General features: G+C 37.6%; 2 protein-coding genes across 3 annotated transcripts; both read right to left on the bottom strand.

The window, feature by feature from the left end:
- Positions 1 to 464: 464 nt before the first annotated feature.
- Positions 465 to 2,867, bottom strand: clec3a (C-type lectin domain family 3, member A). Of its 2 annotated transcripts, none has more exons than XM_068318352.1 (3): positions 1,876 to 2,867; positions 1,712 to 1,798; positions 465 to 1,098 (listed from the first exon to the last, which is right to left on the bottom strand). In XM_068318352.1, exons 1-3 carry the CDS (start codon positions 1,985 to 1,987, stop codon positions 701 to 703), a joined length of 597 nt encoding a protein of 198 aa, XP_068174453.1. In that variant the 5' UTR covers positions 1,988 to 2,867; the 3' UTR covers positions 465 to 700. The 2 variants fall into 2 exon arrangements, with proteins under 2 accessions (XP_068174453.1, XP_068174452.1); XM_068318351.1 differs by having other exon boundaries at positions 470 to 1,098; positions 1,712 to 1,801; positions 1,876 to 2,852.
- A 381-nt stretch (positions 2,868 to 3,248) lies between these two features.
- Positions 3,249 to 13,750, bottom strand: vat1l (vesicle amine transport 1-like). The gene is made up of 9 exons (XM_068317095.1): positions 13,310 to 13,750; positions 12,747 to 12,876; positions 12,424 to 12,639; positions 11,904 to 12,046; positions 9,870 to 9,973; positions 9,020 to 9,075; positions 8,676 to 8,870; positions 6,218 to 6,301; positions 3,249 to 5,576 (listed from the first exon to the last, which is right to left on the bottom strand). Exons 1-9 carry the CDS (start codon positions 13,522 to 13,524, stop codon positions 5,466 to 5,468), a joined length of 1,254 nt encoding a protein of 417 aa, XP_068173196.1. The 5' UTR covers positions 13,525 to 13,750; the 3' UTR covers positions 3,249 to 5,465.
- Positions 13,751 to 14,852: the final 1,102 nt, after the last annotated feature.

Here is a 14,852-nt window from a genome sequence, read left to right as displayed (position 1 = left end):
TTTTCAATTGTTTCGGGTGTAAAACCATGTTTGTTGTGGGGGTGTGGGGGGGTGTCCGGGGGGCCTCCCCCGAGAAATTTTTTAGAAAATGGGGTTGTTTTCCTGCATTCTGCTGCATTCTGAGGGCAAAATCTTCTGTTCAGTTTACCTACAAAAATACACTAAAGTCAACAGTTCAACCTTAACTATCTTTATTTCTATCCTACTTGTGCAGGTATAAATGTGAGATTCAACAATTGAAAACTTGCATTCACTATGTGAAGATACACTAAGAGGATGCAGAAGACAGGGTTAGATGGACTGGAAACTGAAGAGTAAACTGAACACTACATACAAAAAAGTGTTAAAGAAATAAGCATATTCATAATGTGAAAAATTGAAAGATATGTATACATGTTAGACTAGTTTTTTAAATATATTTAGAGTTTTAAATAACACATTAAAAAATTTCGATATTTTTTTATTTTTTGTGTAACTTCCACAACATAACTTTTCTGTTTACATCTTGTTACCTGACAATCTGAGGATGTCTGACACGCATAGTTAACAAAGCCGTTAATGGCCACAGAGGTCAATTTAAGATAAGAAACGGGGTTTTTAAGGCAATCAAATGCATTATATATAAGTACAGAAATGACAACTGATTTTTTTGCACAGTTTTAATGCAAGCCATACAAATGATTGTACAACCACTGTGTCTTCAGGGAATGACATATTCACAGATGTACTTTTTGAGGCTACGACACACCTCATCGTACCATTTTCCTTGTGCAACCACTGAAAGAGCAACACAGCTTTCCCTCTTCGTTCCTGTGGGCTGCTTCTTGGAGCGGTCCCAGTTGAAGTAGCTGACTGGCAAACTGTTGACATCGACATACTGGCCTTCTTTCACTATGTCTGCCACGCCGATCCAGAAGTCCTTGGATCCAGGAGCACTCCTCTTTGCATAATCTTTCAACTCATTGTTTTCCATCATATCTCGGGGTGTTGCAAGTGTTCCTCCTTGTGCAATGCAGTCTTCATTTGCTTCATGGTAATGTTTGGGCTCCTCAATGGTAAGGTAACACTTCCTGTGAGATTTGATGCCACGGAGACAGACTGAAAATACAGAACACTTACTTCATTTGCGATCTAACTTAAAGGTATGTCTATTTAAACAGTCCAAAACAATAGCAGAATAGTTTCTTCAATGTCAACAAAATAATCATGATGGATCATATCTTTTTTAAAAATTACCTCTTTTGGAATTTCATTTTTTAATTCTTAGTTTTCTGTACACAATCTACATTTGTACTCATACCATGAATTATAGTGCAAGAAGCTCTGAATCTCAATAGTGACTGAAAATTGACCATGAAAGGAAAAGCAGGTAACAATGACATACTTAATAGCAACTGTGCTTTTATATTATTATATTATTCCTATATATGATGCAAAATACTGAAGATTAAAAACATTGAGATAGTTAGTTATATATTTACTAATAATTTATTCTGTGACATTCTTCCCAATGAACAATTTAACCTTTTCACTTCGCAGAGCAGGATCTGGGCTGCTGCCATCTACTGGTGACATAGCAGTCCATGAAGGTCAAAATCAAAGCTCCCAATAATTTCAAGCTATTTTCGCAACATGAAAGCACAATAATCAGGTAAATTAATTAGTGTACTGTGATTTATTTATTTGTATGCATTTGTTGTTTTAAACTGACCTGTCTGCAGTGCTTGCATCTCTTTCAGTGAATTCACCTCTAGCCACAACCTCTCAATCTGGGACTTCACATCGCTTTCCTCTGCTGCTGCTTCTCGATGGAAAGATATAGGTCAGATGAACAAGTGTGCAAACAGATGAACCCAGTGCAATGAGCGTAGTTACCTCCCGACTGACGAGGTGTAACAGCCTTCCTGGTGCGGGATGGACGGCCGGAGCTCAAGTGGACCAAGGAGAAGCAAAGAATGAGGAAGACAGGGAGGGTCATGCGTGCCATGTCTGAGGCTCGTGGATCTACAGGGTACAGTGGTGCAACTTGTACTGCTGTGAAAGGAGCCCAAAACACTACAGGCAGCTCAATATATATATACTAGCCCTCTGTATGCCTTTCTGGGTGCTCTCCATGCATTGGCTCCAGCTCTGTTTGCTTTTGTCCAAACATCAGGGAGCGGTGAGAGAGGTATAAGGGTGGAGTGGCAAATAATGACTTCCTTGTGTCTGGCTTTTAAATATTTACTTGGGCCGAGATGCACCAAGCTGTATTCCCTTTCATTTCTCAAACAAACTGGAAATTCATTGGCAGTTTCACTATTACAGAGAGTTATTCATCCTATCCACAGTTTTGTGTCAGGTTTGGACAACTGAATAATAACGTTAAAAACAAAATCCCAACTTGGCAGCAGCAAATGATGAGATGCAGGATTTATGTAATTCAGAGTAATAGCTACATTAATTGTATAGATTTGAAAGATTTCATGTGGATAAGATCAAGTAGACTAAATGTTGTTGCTTCTTACACAGCGGTCAAGTCCTCAGGGTTTCAATCTCACAGACTTGCAGTTGCATAACTTTTGAAAAAAACTGCTATTAGACCCATGGAAATCCAGCTCACGGCGGTGGTTATTTATAGACTGATGTATAAAGATGGGAGGGGTGAGCTAATAAGAAACACCATAGGGCATATGGTCACAGTATAGCAATACAACTCACCTCAAGTGAGTTTTTCTGTTTTACAGTCTTTATATTGTACATTTCTAAGCACTAAATTTTACCCTTGGCTTTACTTTACCCAAATGGTTGTATTTCTCTTATAAGTGAAATTTGAAATAATCTGTTCAATAATTCATTCCAAACTAAGCATGGTTGTTAATTTGGAAATCCATGAAAGTTTTATTAGTGGCGATATGTACATTATCTAGAACTAAAATAAAAAACAAAAAAATATTGATTTGTTTGTGTTTACTCCATACAGATGATGTATGGATGTTAAAATGGTGTTCTGCTGTGATTTAGACTGAGGAACCAAAAAGATCTTTTAGCAGAGACGTTTCAGAGAATTATCTGCAATTATTTCTCTGATGAAGCAGACATAAAGCCTCAAACTAACTATTTTAAACAATGGCCAGATAAAAACGCAATCAGTTCTTTGCAGATGAATTTATTATAATGAGTAAAAAGAACTCTTAAGTATGCAAAAAAGTGACAAAAATATAGGACTCCATAAACCAAAGTTTAAACCACAGTTTTGTGGATAATACACTTAATTATGTGTTAACATTTTTAATAATCATAATACACTCAAAAATAAAAATTATTTCTCTCTCTCCCTCTCTCTCTCTCTCTCTCTCACACACACACACACACACACACACACACATACACACACACACACACACAAAATCAAAAAACATGTCATTAAAAGCATCAAATTCAGATGTATCTCCTAATTGTCTAGACATCATTATCCTAATTTACAAGGCTTGACTCCATTTCTAAATCACGTTAGTAAATGCATTAACTCTGTCTCGCCACTGCTCATCACTCAGCTTCAAAACATGTAGTGTTTATTTCTGTTAGATTGCTGCTGCAAAACTCAGGATGCCATTCAAATTCCTTAAAATGACAATCAAACTTCTCAAAAACTACAAGATGCTTTAACACTGAGTATTTCTATTTTTTGAGAAAATACTTTCGCTTCAATAACTGAAGTAATAAATAATTTGGGTTGATATCCAAAACACATTAACTAGCAAGGCCAAAGATTTTAGGAAAATGCAAGACAGTGCTGCTTATTTTAGCAGAATTTTTTTTAAAAAAAAAGATCCATCTGTGACCGTGGAGTCACAGCTAGTTTTCTCTTAACTGAATGTCATTAGTAGCTCACACATTTCTCACCAAAGCAGAAAGCATCAAAATTAAAATTAGCCTGCCCTCATACAGAAAGTCACTGTAAAAATATGAGGCACCACCAAAAACACACCTTTGTGATTACACAAATTTTTAAGTGGAGACTGAAAAATATACCATCAATTTATTAAGTATCGAGACCCTTTTTTAATATGCATTTGTGGTGCTGAAATGCTTTCCTAAATATTTCGATGGAACATAAATACAAATAAAAAGTGACTATGCAACATCAGACGAATTAGAATCTAACATTTAACAATATGTGTCCATAATACTAGATCCAGTTTTACTGCAGGGCTTCTGCGTGTGGATGTCCAGGGTGTGTTGTTGTACCCCAGTAGGTACAACAGAACAACGCTCTGTCTCTGTATTCTAGTGAATTCTAACATAATAAAAAGTGGAAAACTAGAACTTATCGTAAGTATTGTAGTGTGTGTAAATTATATTGCTGATGATTGCTGATGAAGTAAAATGAAAATGATAAATTTGACCCATAATTAGGAAAGAAGGGCAAAGCAATCCCACCTTGTTTTATCCTGTTAGCCTTCTGTATTATTTACTTATTATTCTTTAGAATGTATTCCTGGTTATGGTTGTAGTTGTACATCCCTGATTACAATGAGATTAGTACACAGTAATAAAATAACAACAGATTTTAATGCCCTGCAAAGCTTTTTTGACAAATATATTACAAAAATAATAAATTTGTGTGTTAAAAATATGCATTCATCCACTTCATTACTTTTTGCAAGCATCTGCTTAATTTGAGCTACAAGTTGGACCAAAGGCAAAAAATTAAAAAGGATAAGTTTTAAAACACCTGTGTGTGTGTGTGTGTGTGTGTGTGTGTGTGTGTGTGTGTGTGTGTGTGTGTGTGTGTGTGTGTGTGTGTGTGTGTGTGTGTGTGTGTGTGTGTGTGTGTGTGTGGTTTATGCTATTTTATCACTGCATATTTAACATATACTTTTGAAAGAACTGAATTTACAGTGTAATACGGAAATGCTACCTCAGAGGACAAACAGTTATGAGTTTAAAAAATGCTTTCATAAAAACATATATAAAATACCTTTTGTGTCGGTTACTTAATTGTGAACTTGTGAACACAAAGGAAGCAGTTCAACTATCAGACAAGTTTTTTTAGCAAAAGGCACAACTGCTAATCATAAAATCATAAAGTAATGACAGTGAGACAGCAGATTCAACACTTCTTTAGTTTGTTGCCAATTAAATAAACTTTATGCAGATGGAATTAACCACAAAGTAGGCACAAGCCGATTCACATCATTAGCCTACTATCACTTCATAATACAATAAATTACATAATAATTCTGTTTAAACATGGCACTGTGGCTTGTTGACTGGATAGCAAACACATAGTTAGTCTTTTTTTCCAAAGACTTTTTAAACAATCAGGTAACAAAACAGCTAAAAAACAAGAGGATGCAGGACAGGACATATTCATATACACAAGCATGCATGCATACATATGCACTAACTGTTTGTGGTTGCATTCATCTGTGGGGATCGTGTGCAGCCTCTCTACGTGTGTTGCAGTCGAGATCTCAGCTTTAGTGAATGAAGGGCATCCGCTCCTTGCTGTCGTTGTCTCCCTCAGGCTCCTCTTCTTCTTCTTCTTCTTCTTCTCCTGCTTCACTAGTTTCAGTGCTGTCGCTGGCCATCTGGGGGTAAAATAATATCCACATCAGCAGCACCAACAGTAGAGAATATCTATCGATCACATTTTCATAATATATATGCATACTGTTTGCAGGGTCGTCAAGGAGGACGGAGAAAAACCAGCTGACAAGACAGGTTTGAACCTAAACCTCAATACTGTGTGGAGACAGTACAAATCACTGGAACATCACCCTCAAGTGGTGAATCGAATGTGACATCTTCTGACAGACCACATTTGTAAAATCTAAGAAACCACAAGGGGGAGATGTTTCGATCTTAATTTATCTTACTGTTGTTTCACATCAGACCAGTCCTCTTCCTCCTCTGTCACTTACCCTCAGCCAATAAGGTCCTATAACACTTTAATTTGATGACCAATGCACTGCAAAGCCACATATAGACAAACACACACACACACACACACACACACACACACACACACACACACACACACACACACACACACACACACACACACACACACACACACACACACACACACACACACACACACACACACACACACACACACACACACAGATGGCCAATCTGCCTGAAGTGCATGTTTTTGGAGGTGGGAACCTGGAGAGAACCCATGCAGACACGGGGAGAACGTGACACAACTCAACAAATTAAACATTACCAGAGGGGTGGGAGACTTTTCAATATCCAGAATTAGTTTTCCTATGTTGCCTCTGTCATGAATTCTCTGCATGGCTTCTTTTACCTGAGAATGAACAACAACAACAAGAAAATAGCCACAAATCAAAGGGAGAATACAAAGTTTACAAGGTGTGCTTCAAAACAAGCATCCCTAGTTTCTTTGGGTTATTGCCAATAAAATGCAAAAAATAAAATTCATATTATCAAAAGGCCAAAGTAGCAAAAAGCATCACTCCAACAATTGGTTGATGGGTTTTCACAAATTGTTGAATGATTCAGGAACTCACACATTCAAAATTTTTGAACAAGCAAATAATTAAAATGTTAAAAACACAAGAAATCACCGTTTGTGCACCTATTTGATGAGTCAATAAAGCTTTATGAAAGAATCATTGATGATTCTAAAATGTGCTTAGGCAGGTACATATTACATACTTCCAACAACAAAGCTTGACTTAAGTTATTTTCAAACAGAGCCAATTAAAAAATTAAAACTATAACGTATTGAATGCGATCTGACTTTGCTGAGGCTGCCTCAACTGTATTTTTAGTATAATTCTACAGCAGCAAGCAACATACCTAACAGGTAACAGCTTTGCACAACAAAACAAAAAAAAATTGTCACATTCAATTGTGTCATGGAAAATTCACACCTTACCAAGCATTTGCAGGATACAATATTTTATTTCCTCATTTACAGTCAACACAAAGGCCAATGTAATGTGTGTCTTCTCTGAGAGGCAGTGAGTCACAAGAATTAAATGTTAAATGAAAGAGAAGAAAGCAAGCCAGGAACAAAAATAGACCAGAAACAACAGCAGCAGCAGCAGAGTGGATATGAGGTCAGTATATGGGGATTTTACTTGTCAGCAAAAGCTCAGAGGTTCATTCCTTATCATCAGAAGAAGCATTCACCTATAGATCTGTACGCCCAGATCACAAAAACATCATAAACTGCCGCAGCTCAGTCTACCTCTACACATTATCCTGTTTCAAACATGCATGTTCTCCAAAGTGGGTTGCTATTGTTAAAATGAAAACCAACACCTCCCGAATGCCCCCTCAGAAACAACCACCGAGGCCCTGACCACCACCGCAATCTATCCTTCCGTCTAATGAGATTCTTCACGGGCAGTGGCTGCAGAGAATGGCTCCAGCAATCTGCCAAAGTTTAATGACAACATTACGTGGGGAGTTTCCCATGAGAAATGTTCATCTGTAGACGGCAGTCTGTTCAGTAACATACAGTATTATCTGCCTGGATGCAGGTACGACATACGCACATGTACAAAATTGTTGGTTCCCCATTGTTGATGGAAGAAAAACCCACAGGGGTCATTGAGATATGATCAAACTGACAAAAGCAATAATAATAATAATAATAATAATAATAATAAAAATACTGCAATGGCACCTACCCCAACAACCTAAGATCAATCCTTTCTAAATATGAAATTGCAAGGAATTTTAGGATTTCACCATTTACAGACCATAATGTATGAAGATTCAAAGAAATTGGAAAAATCTCTGCACATCAGGCGCAAATCAATAGCTGAGAGCTCCAATCCACCGGGCAGCAATGAACCAATAACCAAAGCCTTTTAACTGTAAAATCAACATGGTAACCTATGTGTGTTTATGAATTCCTCTCCAAAAAACCTTTTAGCAAGATTCTGGTGAGGGGGCAACATATGCATGAACATAAATAGAGTTAAATTTGTAAAGATTCATTCCAGTTTCACCCCTGGCAGTTCAATCATTCGAATGCTTATTTGTCCAAACCATTTGCTGTGGTTTAACTTATAGGAAGAGGAAAACAAAAACACTGCTCACTTCTTCCAATCTTTTTCACTTGAAATTTCCCCTAAATTCTACAACAATGATTTTTTCCCAAATCATTGTTCTAGAATAGCCAACAGTATTCCACTGATATGTGGATTGATTTAGTTCAAAACTCAGGTTGTGTTACTTTTTGAACTACTTACAGTTTTCATTTTCCACACAGTCCCTTCACGTTCAGCTGACAACAATAATGGCATCTCCCATCACTGCCATACTTTCATTACATCGGTGCTTTACTCTGCTGCAAAAATGGTAATTAAATATGTCTTGGCAACATCACACTAATGAGTTTTTGATCTAGAAAGTATGAATATGTAAAAACCTCCATCAAAGAAAAACAAATTGAACTGACAATTTCAAGTGTGAAACTGCCAATCAGATTCATTTATTCAATTACTGTGGGTGTTATGAAAATCCAACCGTCTGTGGGAAAATTGTTGATGAACACCTAACAACATCCCAGATACCTCAGCTGTACATAAGTTTAAATACGCTACAAGACAGTTGTGGAAATCTGCCACTTCAATCAGTTTCCCTGCCTTTTTACCCCCACTGATCACATTGTCTCACAGAGTCCACTACCCCCAGGGTCGTACCTCTTCCAGTGCCCACAGGGAGTCCACCACCGGCTTGATTTTCTTTTCTTCGTAGAGACACAAGAGCTTGTCCATCACTGACCGAACAAGACTACATTTCCCATGCTTGAAGAGGAGGTTGAGAAGAGAGAATCCTGCCATCACTTTGTTCTCCTCATATAGTTTAATTGGGTTGACCTTCTCCACCTGCCACCACTGGAGAATAATAAAAAAAGAAAAAGAAAAGACAATCACATTCATCCTGAGTGACTCATGCTCGTGTTTCATTACCATGAAATGTTCACTGGATGGTAAAGAATAATATTTTCTTCACATGTTGACGACAGACTGCATCTCTGACTCACAGATTTAGCAAAGCTGAAGAAGCTCTTTGTCTCCCCAGTTACCATGTTTGACGCGCCTGAAAAAACAAAAATAAAGACATCGCTGTACGCTGTGCTCGATAATAACCAGCCACGTAGCATGAAGTCGGAGGTGAATGACAGACTGTTGGCACCTTTAGACCTCACCTTAGACTAGTGCATGCATGCCTGCTACATACTGTATTCAGTGTAATTAAAATAATGAATTAATCTCCGTCTAATGCTGCTATTTAATTCATGAGGATCTACAGGAAATAAAGTAATTAATAGAGGTCAGATACGAGTGAAGGACAGCACGTTTCACTGGCTAATAATAAAATGCATCTTATTCAAGACTTGTATTCCTACTAGTCTTTAAATGGATAGTTTGACATTATGGGAAATACATTTTCTTTCTTGGCCAAAGTCAGAAGTCAAGCTTGATTTCACTCTCATTTCCATTTGATCAAAAAAAAAGACATTTAATATAATAAGTTTAGCATAAGGACCAGAAATGAGGAGAAACAGTTAATCTTAGCTCAGTCCAAATATAATTAAAAAAATCAGCCCACAAGCACACTTTATGATTTGTTTTTTGATTCATTCTAAAGTTTTGTTTTCTTCTGTTTCCAGACTTTTTTTCTGACATATGAGTCAGAGAGAAAGCTTCATTATGAAGATATCAGAGAGGCATCTTCTCATTCACGCTGCTCAAGACAGCACAGCAGCATTTTCCCCCAAAGGTTAACTAGTTCTTTAGCTACTGAAATTAACTGAATGTTAAAAACAAACAGACTAATTTGTGGAGAGTGCGATATGGAAAGCTGATATTTATTTAAAACACTGCTCCCACCATAGAGGATGTATGTTCCCAGAGGTTTCAGCAGAGTCAGGCCTTTCCCGGTGTTCTCCCCACACAGACAGTCCAAAACAACGTCCACTCCCTCTGGAGAAATCCTGAAACATCCGGGGAAGAACACAGTTTTAAACATACTATAATGAATACACACTACCATATGGGCACTAGAAGATGAACTGAACTACGTACATTATTTTCAATGAATCATTTAGTTCATCATGCATAAAGTAATGAAAAATCTACCCGACAATTCCCCAGAGCTCCAGTTCATGTCTTAAAAAAACAAAACTATTTCATTAGCAAAGGAAAAGAAACTCCAACCAGATTCATTGTTGCTTTAAAAGGGATTCATGTGACTGTCAAAAATGCTTTGATGATAAAAATTGATTAAAAAACATTACTGAAAGTCAGCAGAGCAACAGGTTTCCTGCTTTTCTTTGCATTATACTGTAGACTGGATATGTCTGCCCTGTGGGCAGAGACTTGGGGAAAGACACAGAACTTGATGACCTGACCATGGGGAATTATGACTTCAATTAATCCTGGAAATATTCAGAAGATACAATAATAATGAAAACGAGTTGCAGCCCTAAAATAGCTGCAGACTAATTTTCTGTCCAGTTATTAATCAGTGGAAGGTGGAGCGACTGATTCTGGATAAACATAAATGATTTGTCTCATTCCCAGGTCATCCCATACAGAGGTTTTGGGATGGTAGCTCACCCCATCTGCTCATTTTCTTATGCAAATCATTTACAGTATACGTATATTAGTTGATATATTCAGTCCAGCTCTGCAGCAGCTTTAATTTTTTTGTCTATTCATGGATTGCAAACAGTGATTCTCTGAAGCATTATGAGGAAAAGCTGCAGAACAAACTCTGAAGAAGAGCTCATTGATGCTTTATCGTTCCCACACTACTCCTCATCATCCTTTACATCATATGACATGTTAAACGGTTGATTTGCACACATAATCTGACAGAAAAGATTGTGATACTGAGAATCATTATAGGCAAATATATGAAAGAATGAACAGCATGTTATTATCAGGGGGAGGGCAGTAATTCCCTACGTTCTGCCTTCTTGCCCCGGACACCTGCTTGGCTGAACTGCTTGGTGGTCTTGTGATTCACATGGTTGTTGTGCCTTTTGTAAAAAAAAAGAAAAAAGAAAAAAAAAAGAGACTAATTTAGCTGTACTTTACTCTTGATCCTGAAAAGAATGTGTCGGACAAAGAGATGAAAGGCAAATTAATCCAGAACCGCTGGTGATATCTAGGTAGACAGCCTGAAACCGCCGGTGCTCACCAAAATTATTTGAATGTCCATGTTTATAAGGGGAAAGTCATGCAGAATGTTTCCAATATTTCTGGTATATTTATATATATCCTGTTTGCTTGACTCAGTAATGCATTCAAAAAAATCACTGAAGCAGAGTCAAACAGTAGTGAGCTCCATAGCGAATTAATATAAAACATTAAATCGCAGCAAATACATGTCATATCCCATCAAACCTCACTCTGTGTTTGCTGCAATCTGTTTTCTCCAGAGTGTGACCTCACCAGCAACAAGCTGCGTTATGAATGGAATGTGTATGGAAACAATGCTCAGCTCTAATTGACCCAGTTGTTCCACATTTCCAGTGGAGACCTCCGTCCCACACAGTGTTGCTGCTCCCTGTGATGAGCTGTACGTTGCCATGGGGACCACAGTCGTGCACGACCAAAATAACGGCAACAGGTAACACCACCATCCTTGCACAGTTCTTTTAAACCAGCTGAGGTCCACGTCACCACACGAGTGCACAGGAAAAACCTGCAATGGTGACCCTGCGCGATGGTGCACTGGTAATATATTAACTGTGTAAATATCAAAGAGAAAAAGATATCCTTCTAATAATAATAATAATTATAACTAATAATACAATAATAATAACTAATAATATTAATATAATATTAATAAATAATAATATTAATAAATAATATTAATAATATTAATAAATAATAATAACTAATAATACAACTTACTTTTTGACTTCTTGCATGTAATCAATATTTCTGTCAAACAGGTGAGTCACAGAGTCTCTAATGGCTGCTTGTTTGAAACATGAGGCGATTCCAAACACCGTGACATTGGGAACGGTGGTGCACAGCTGAGCCACAGCTTGACCCTGAAAATAACAAGCAGTTGAAACACTTTGAAAACAACACAAATGCAAAACCAAAATTATATTTAAAAAACTATTTGCTCAATGCTTTCCCTTGAATGTTTTTGAATGATTATGCATTTCTTTTGTTTCTAGTCAAGAATATATGATTTACTCGAGATGTTCAAGAAGTTTCAGAATGAAATAATTTAACAAATTGTTAAATATTTCCCTTTTGAACTGTAACATAAACAACAATAATAAAGTAACAGCTCACAAACCTTCTCTTATGGGTATGAAATAATCAGCCATGATGAAATTTAGAACCACGAAAATGGATGGATATATGGATGGGTGGATGGATTTTGGTTGTGTAACTGTCAGATATGGGTTGTACTTACTACTGCGCCTCCTGCAGAGTGGACCAACACTGACATTCCCTCTCGTAGGTTGGCAACCTCAAAGAGCATCAAGTAGGCAGCCACAAAGTTCAGGCAGAAAGCAGCAGCTTCTGCAAAAGTCATTTCATCTGGCATCTTGTAGACAAGCTCCGCCGGTGTGCAGACAACCTCAGCCCAAGCATTGTAATTCACAAAAGCCATGACTCTGTCTCCTATCTGGAAAAAAATGTGTTGAAAAGTAGTAGAAAACAAGCAGACACTCCTGGAAAAAAAAAAAGAATTAAGTCCCTGATGGGTGGGAGGACTTCTTTAATTATACTTACCTCAAATCCTGTTGTGTTTTTACCCACTGACTCAACTATTCCAGAGCATTCAAACCCAGGAACAAGAGGAGGTTTTGGAGGATTATCTATTGTTCCCTGACGCACCATTAAATCAAGGAAATTCAAACCGCTGCAAAAAAAAAAGAACAAACATATAATTTGCATTAAAGGAAATAATATCTTTATACTGGCATCTATTAAAAATAACACAAATTTGGAGTATTAACTGTTAAGACATTTGGGAATCACCTTGCAAATAAATTATTTATTGTCCTCAATGAGTCACTGGTTATTCCCCCGTGAATGTGGGATCAGGCATTCTCAATAAACCTGCATTTTTTATTTAAAAAAAAAATTATCTAAGTTTGTGAACAGCATGCAGACAAAACTGTCTGCAACAGTCTGATGGATGCCACGTCAATCCAGTTTGCACATAGAACACTTGATTTGGCTTATTGTGAATGGGCTGCAGTCAGGCATCCTCCAGAAGAGACCTGTGGCTTCTGCAAACGACTTATTCTTGTGAATGTGTATCCAAAATGTTATGCTGTTTTCATATTTACCATGCTTTGACGCGGATCTTCACTTCACCATCCTGGAGCTCCGGCATCACCTTCTTGGTTACTCGGAGTTTGTTAAGACCTCCAAACCCCGCCAGCATCACCGCTCGCATTTCTTTGCCATTGCCTGATGATTCCACGTTTTCTGCATCCATCCCCACGTTTTTATCTATCATGCACTCGGTTTCCTCTGCCATGCCCGCTCCTTCCTTATCCATGCCGGAGACGAGATGCTGTGGCTCTGCGCTCCCACCCGGGGCTCAGAGGGATGTGGCGAGCAGCCTGTGCGCAGGTGTTGTCCACCCCGAGATCTCACCGCCGACACTCATTCATTTATGCACGATTTCATTCGTGATTGTTTTTTATTTTAAATTCAAACAAAGAGATAACGGGTTATTCAACTTAAGTTTGCTGTAAAAAGGATCGGAAATGTAATTCACTCACCGTCACCGTTAGTTGGCTCTACTTCTACACGTTCAAAAGTGCGCCACCTGCTGGTACCAAGTGGACAAACTTAATTCCATCGGTTTATTATACTGTAAAAAGTTCCACTATTTTGTTCACACGCTGAATCTGACTCACAAAATAAATCGATAATTTGTTTGAAAATTTTTTTGGTGGAACTTTAGTTCCCTTAAAACTGAATGGTCATTACAACGCCTCTCTATGGTTCCATGGCAACCTCCAATAGTTACTAGATCATTCTTGCAGCTCTGGTCTGTGAAGCTTGTTGATGCTCTATTAACAAGTCATTCTGTGCAGCATGATGGCTGAAAGAGATACAAAAAACCCAGATATAGCTTTGGTTTATTCTGAGATAAAAATTTGCATTTTTTTATTACTGTAGATGTCCTTGATAATATAAAATACCTCTTGAGCCATTTTACATCTCATCTCATGACATGATCCTGGATTTATTTTTTCATTTCTTTGCTCGTCCCATGCCTCATCTCTTGTGTTCTACTGAGTGCTTTGGTTTCTTATTGTCATTCTGGGTCGCAGATTCACACACAGAGAGATACTCACAATACAAACTTTCTCTTCTACTGTTTTGTATTTAAGCCACATGATGAAAAGTTCTAGAACTTCAGAACAACTGTTTTCAGAAAATTATCAACTATACTTGTTGTTCATGTAACAGAGAAAATTTGTAGAATATTTACTTGAGTTTTGTCATTCTTAGTATTAATGAGTTACAGATGTGACAGTTCCACCGTCTCTTCATCTCAGTGCAGTCAAAGCGCACTGAGATCAGCATTAAAACACTTCCATCCTCTCCTGTCAGTGCTTTGTTGATTTGTTTATGTGTTTCCCTGTAACTGTTCTTCAGAGTTAGTTCTTAGGGACATGTTTATGTCATTTTGGTCAAAGCTGGTTACTCATGTAAAAAGTTATTTACAATTCTCATACATTTCCTGGTAAAGCATTACAGTATATCATTATTACAGGGTTATTATAAATTTTCTTTTCATGTAGGTGGGTAGGTAGATTGGATTCAGGAGCTACTGCATGGGTAAAATCTGCAAGATTTCCTGTAGCTTTGGGT

Source organism: Antennarius striatus, chromosome 1, assembly GCF_040054535.1.
Source record: "Antennarius striatus isolate MH-2024 chromosome 1, ASM4005453v1, whole genome shotgun sequence".
NCBI classification, from domain to species: domain Eukaryota; kingdom Metazoa; phylum Chordata; class Actinopteri; order Lophiiformes; family Antennariidae; genus Antennarius; species Antennarius striatus.
Note: the sequence above shows the minus strand (reverse complement) of the source record. Positions and strands in the feature narration are given on the sequence as shown.

Bases quoted from the DNA above. Each gene is read 5' to 3' on its own strand.
- vat1l (XM_068317095.1), bottom strand. From the start codon at position 13,524: ATGGATAAGGAAGGAGCGGGCATGGCAGAGGAAACCGAGTGCATGATA. The intron at 12,640-12,746 runs GTAAGTATAATT...ATTTTTTTCCAG, and splicing joins AAAACACAACAGGATTTGAG to ATAGGAGACAGAGTCATGGC. The intron at 9,076-9,869 runs GTGGGAGCAGTG...TTGTTTTTTCAG, and splicing joins GGGAACATACATCCTCTATG to GCGCGTCAAACATGGTAACT.
- clec3a (XM_068318351.1), bottom strand. From the start codon at position 1,987: ATGGCACGCATGACCCTCCCTGTCTTCCTCATTCTTTGCTTCTCCTTG. The intron at 1,802-1,875 runs GTAACTACGCTC...TCCATCGAGAAG, and splicing joins TACACCTCGTCAGTCGGGAG to CAGCAGCAGAGGAAAGCGAT. The intron at 1,099-1,711 runs GTCAGTTTAAAA...CTGTATTTTCAG, and splicing joins GATGCAAGCACTGCAGACAG to TCTGTCTCCGTGGCATCAAA.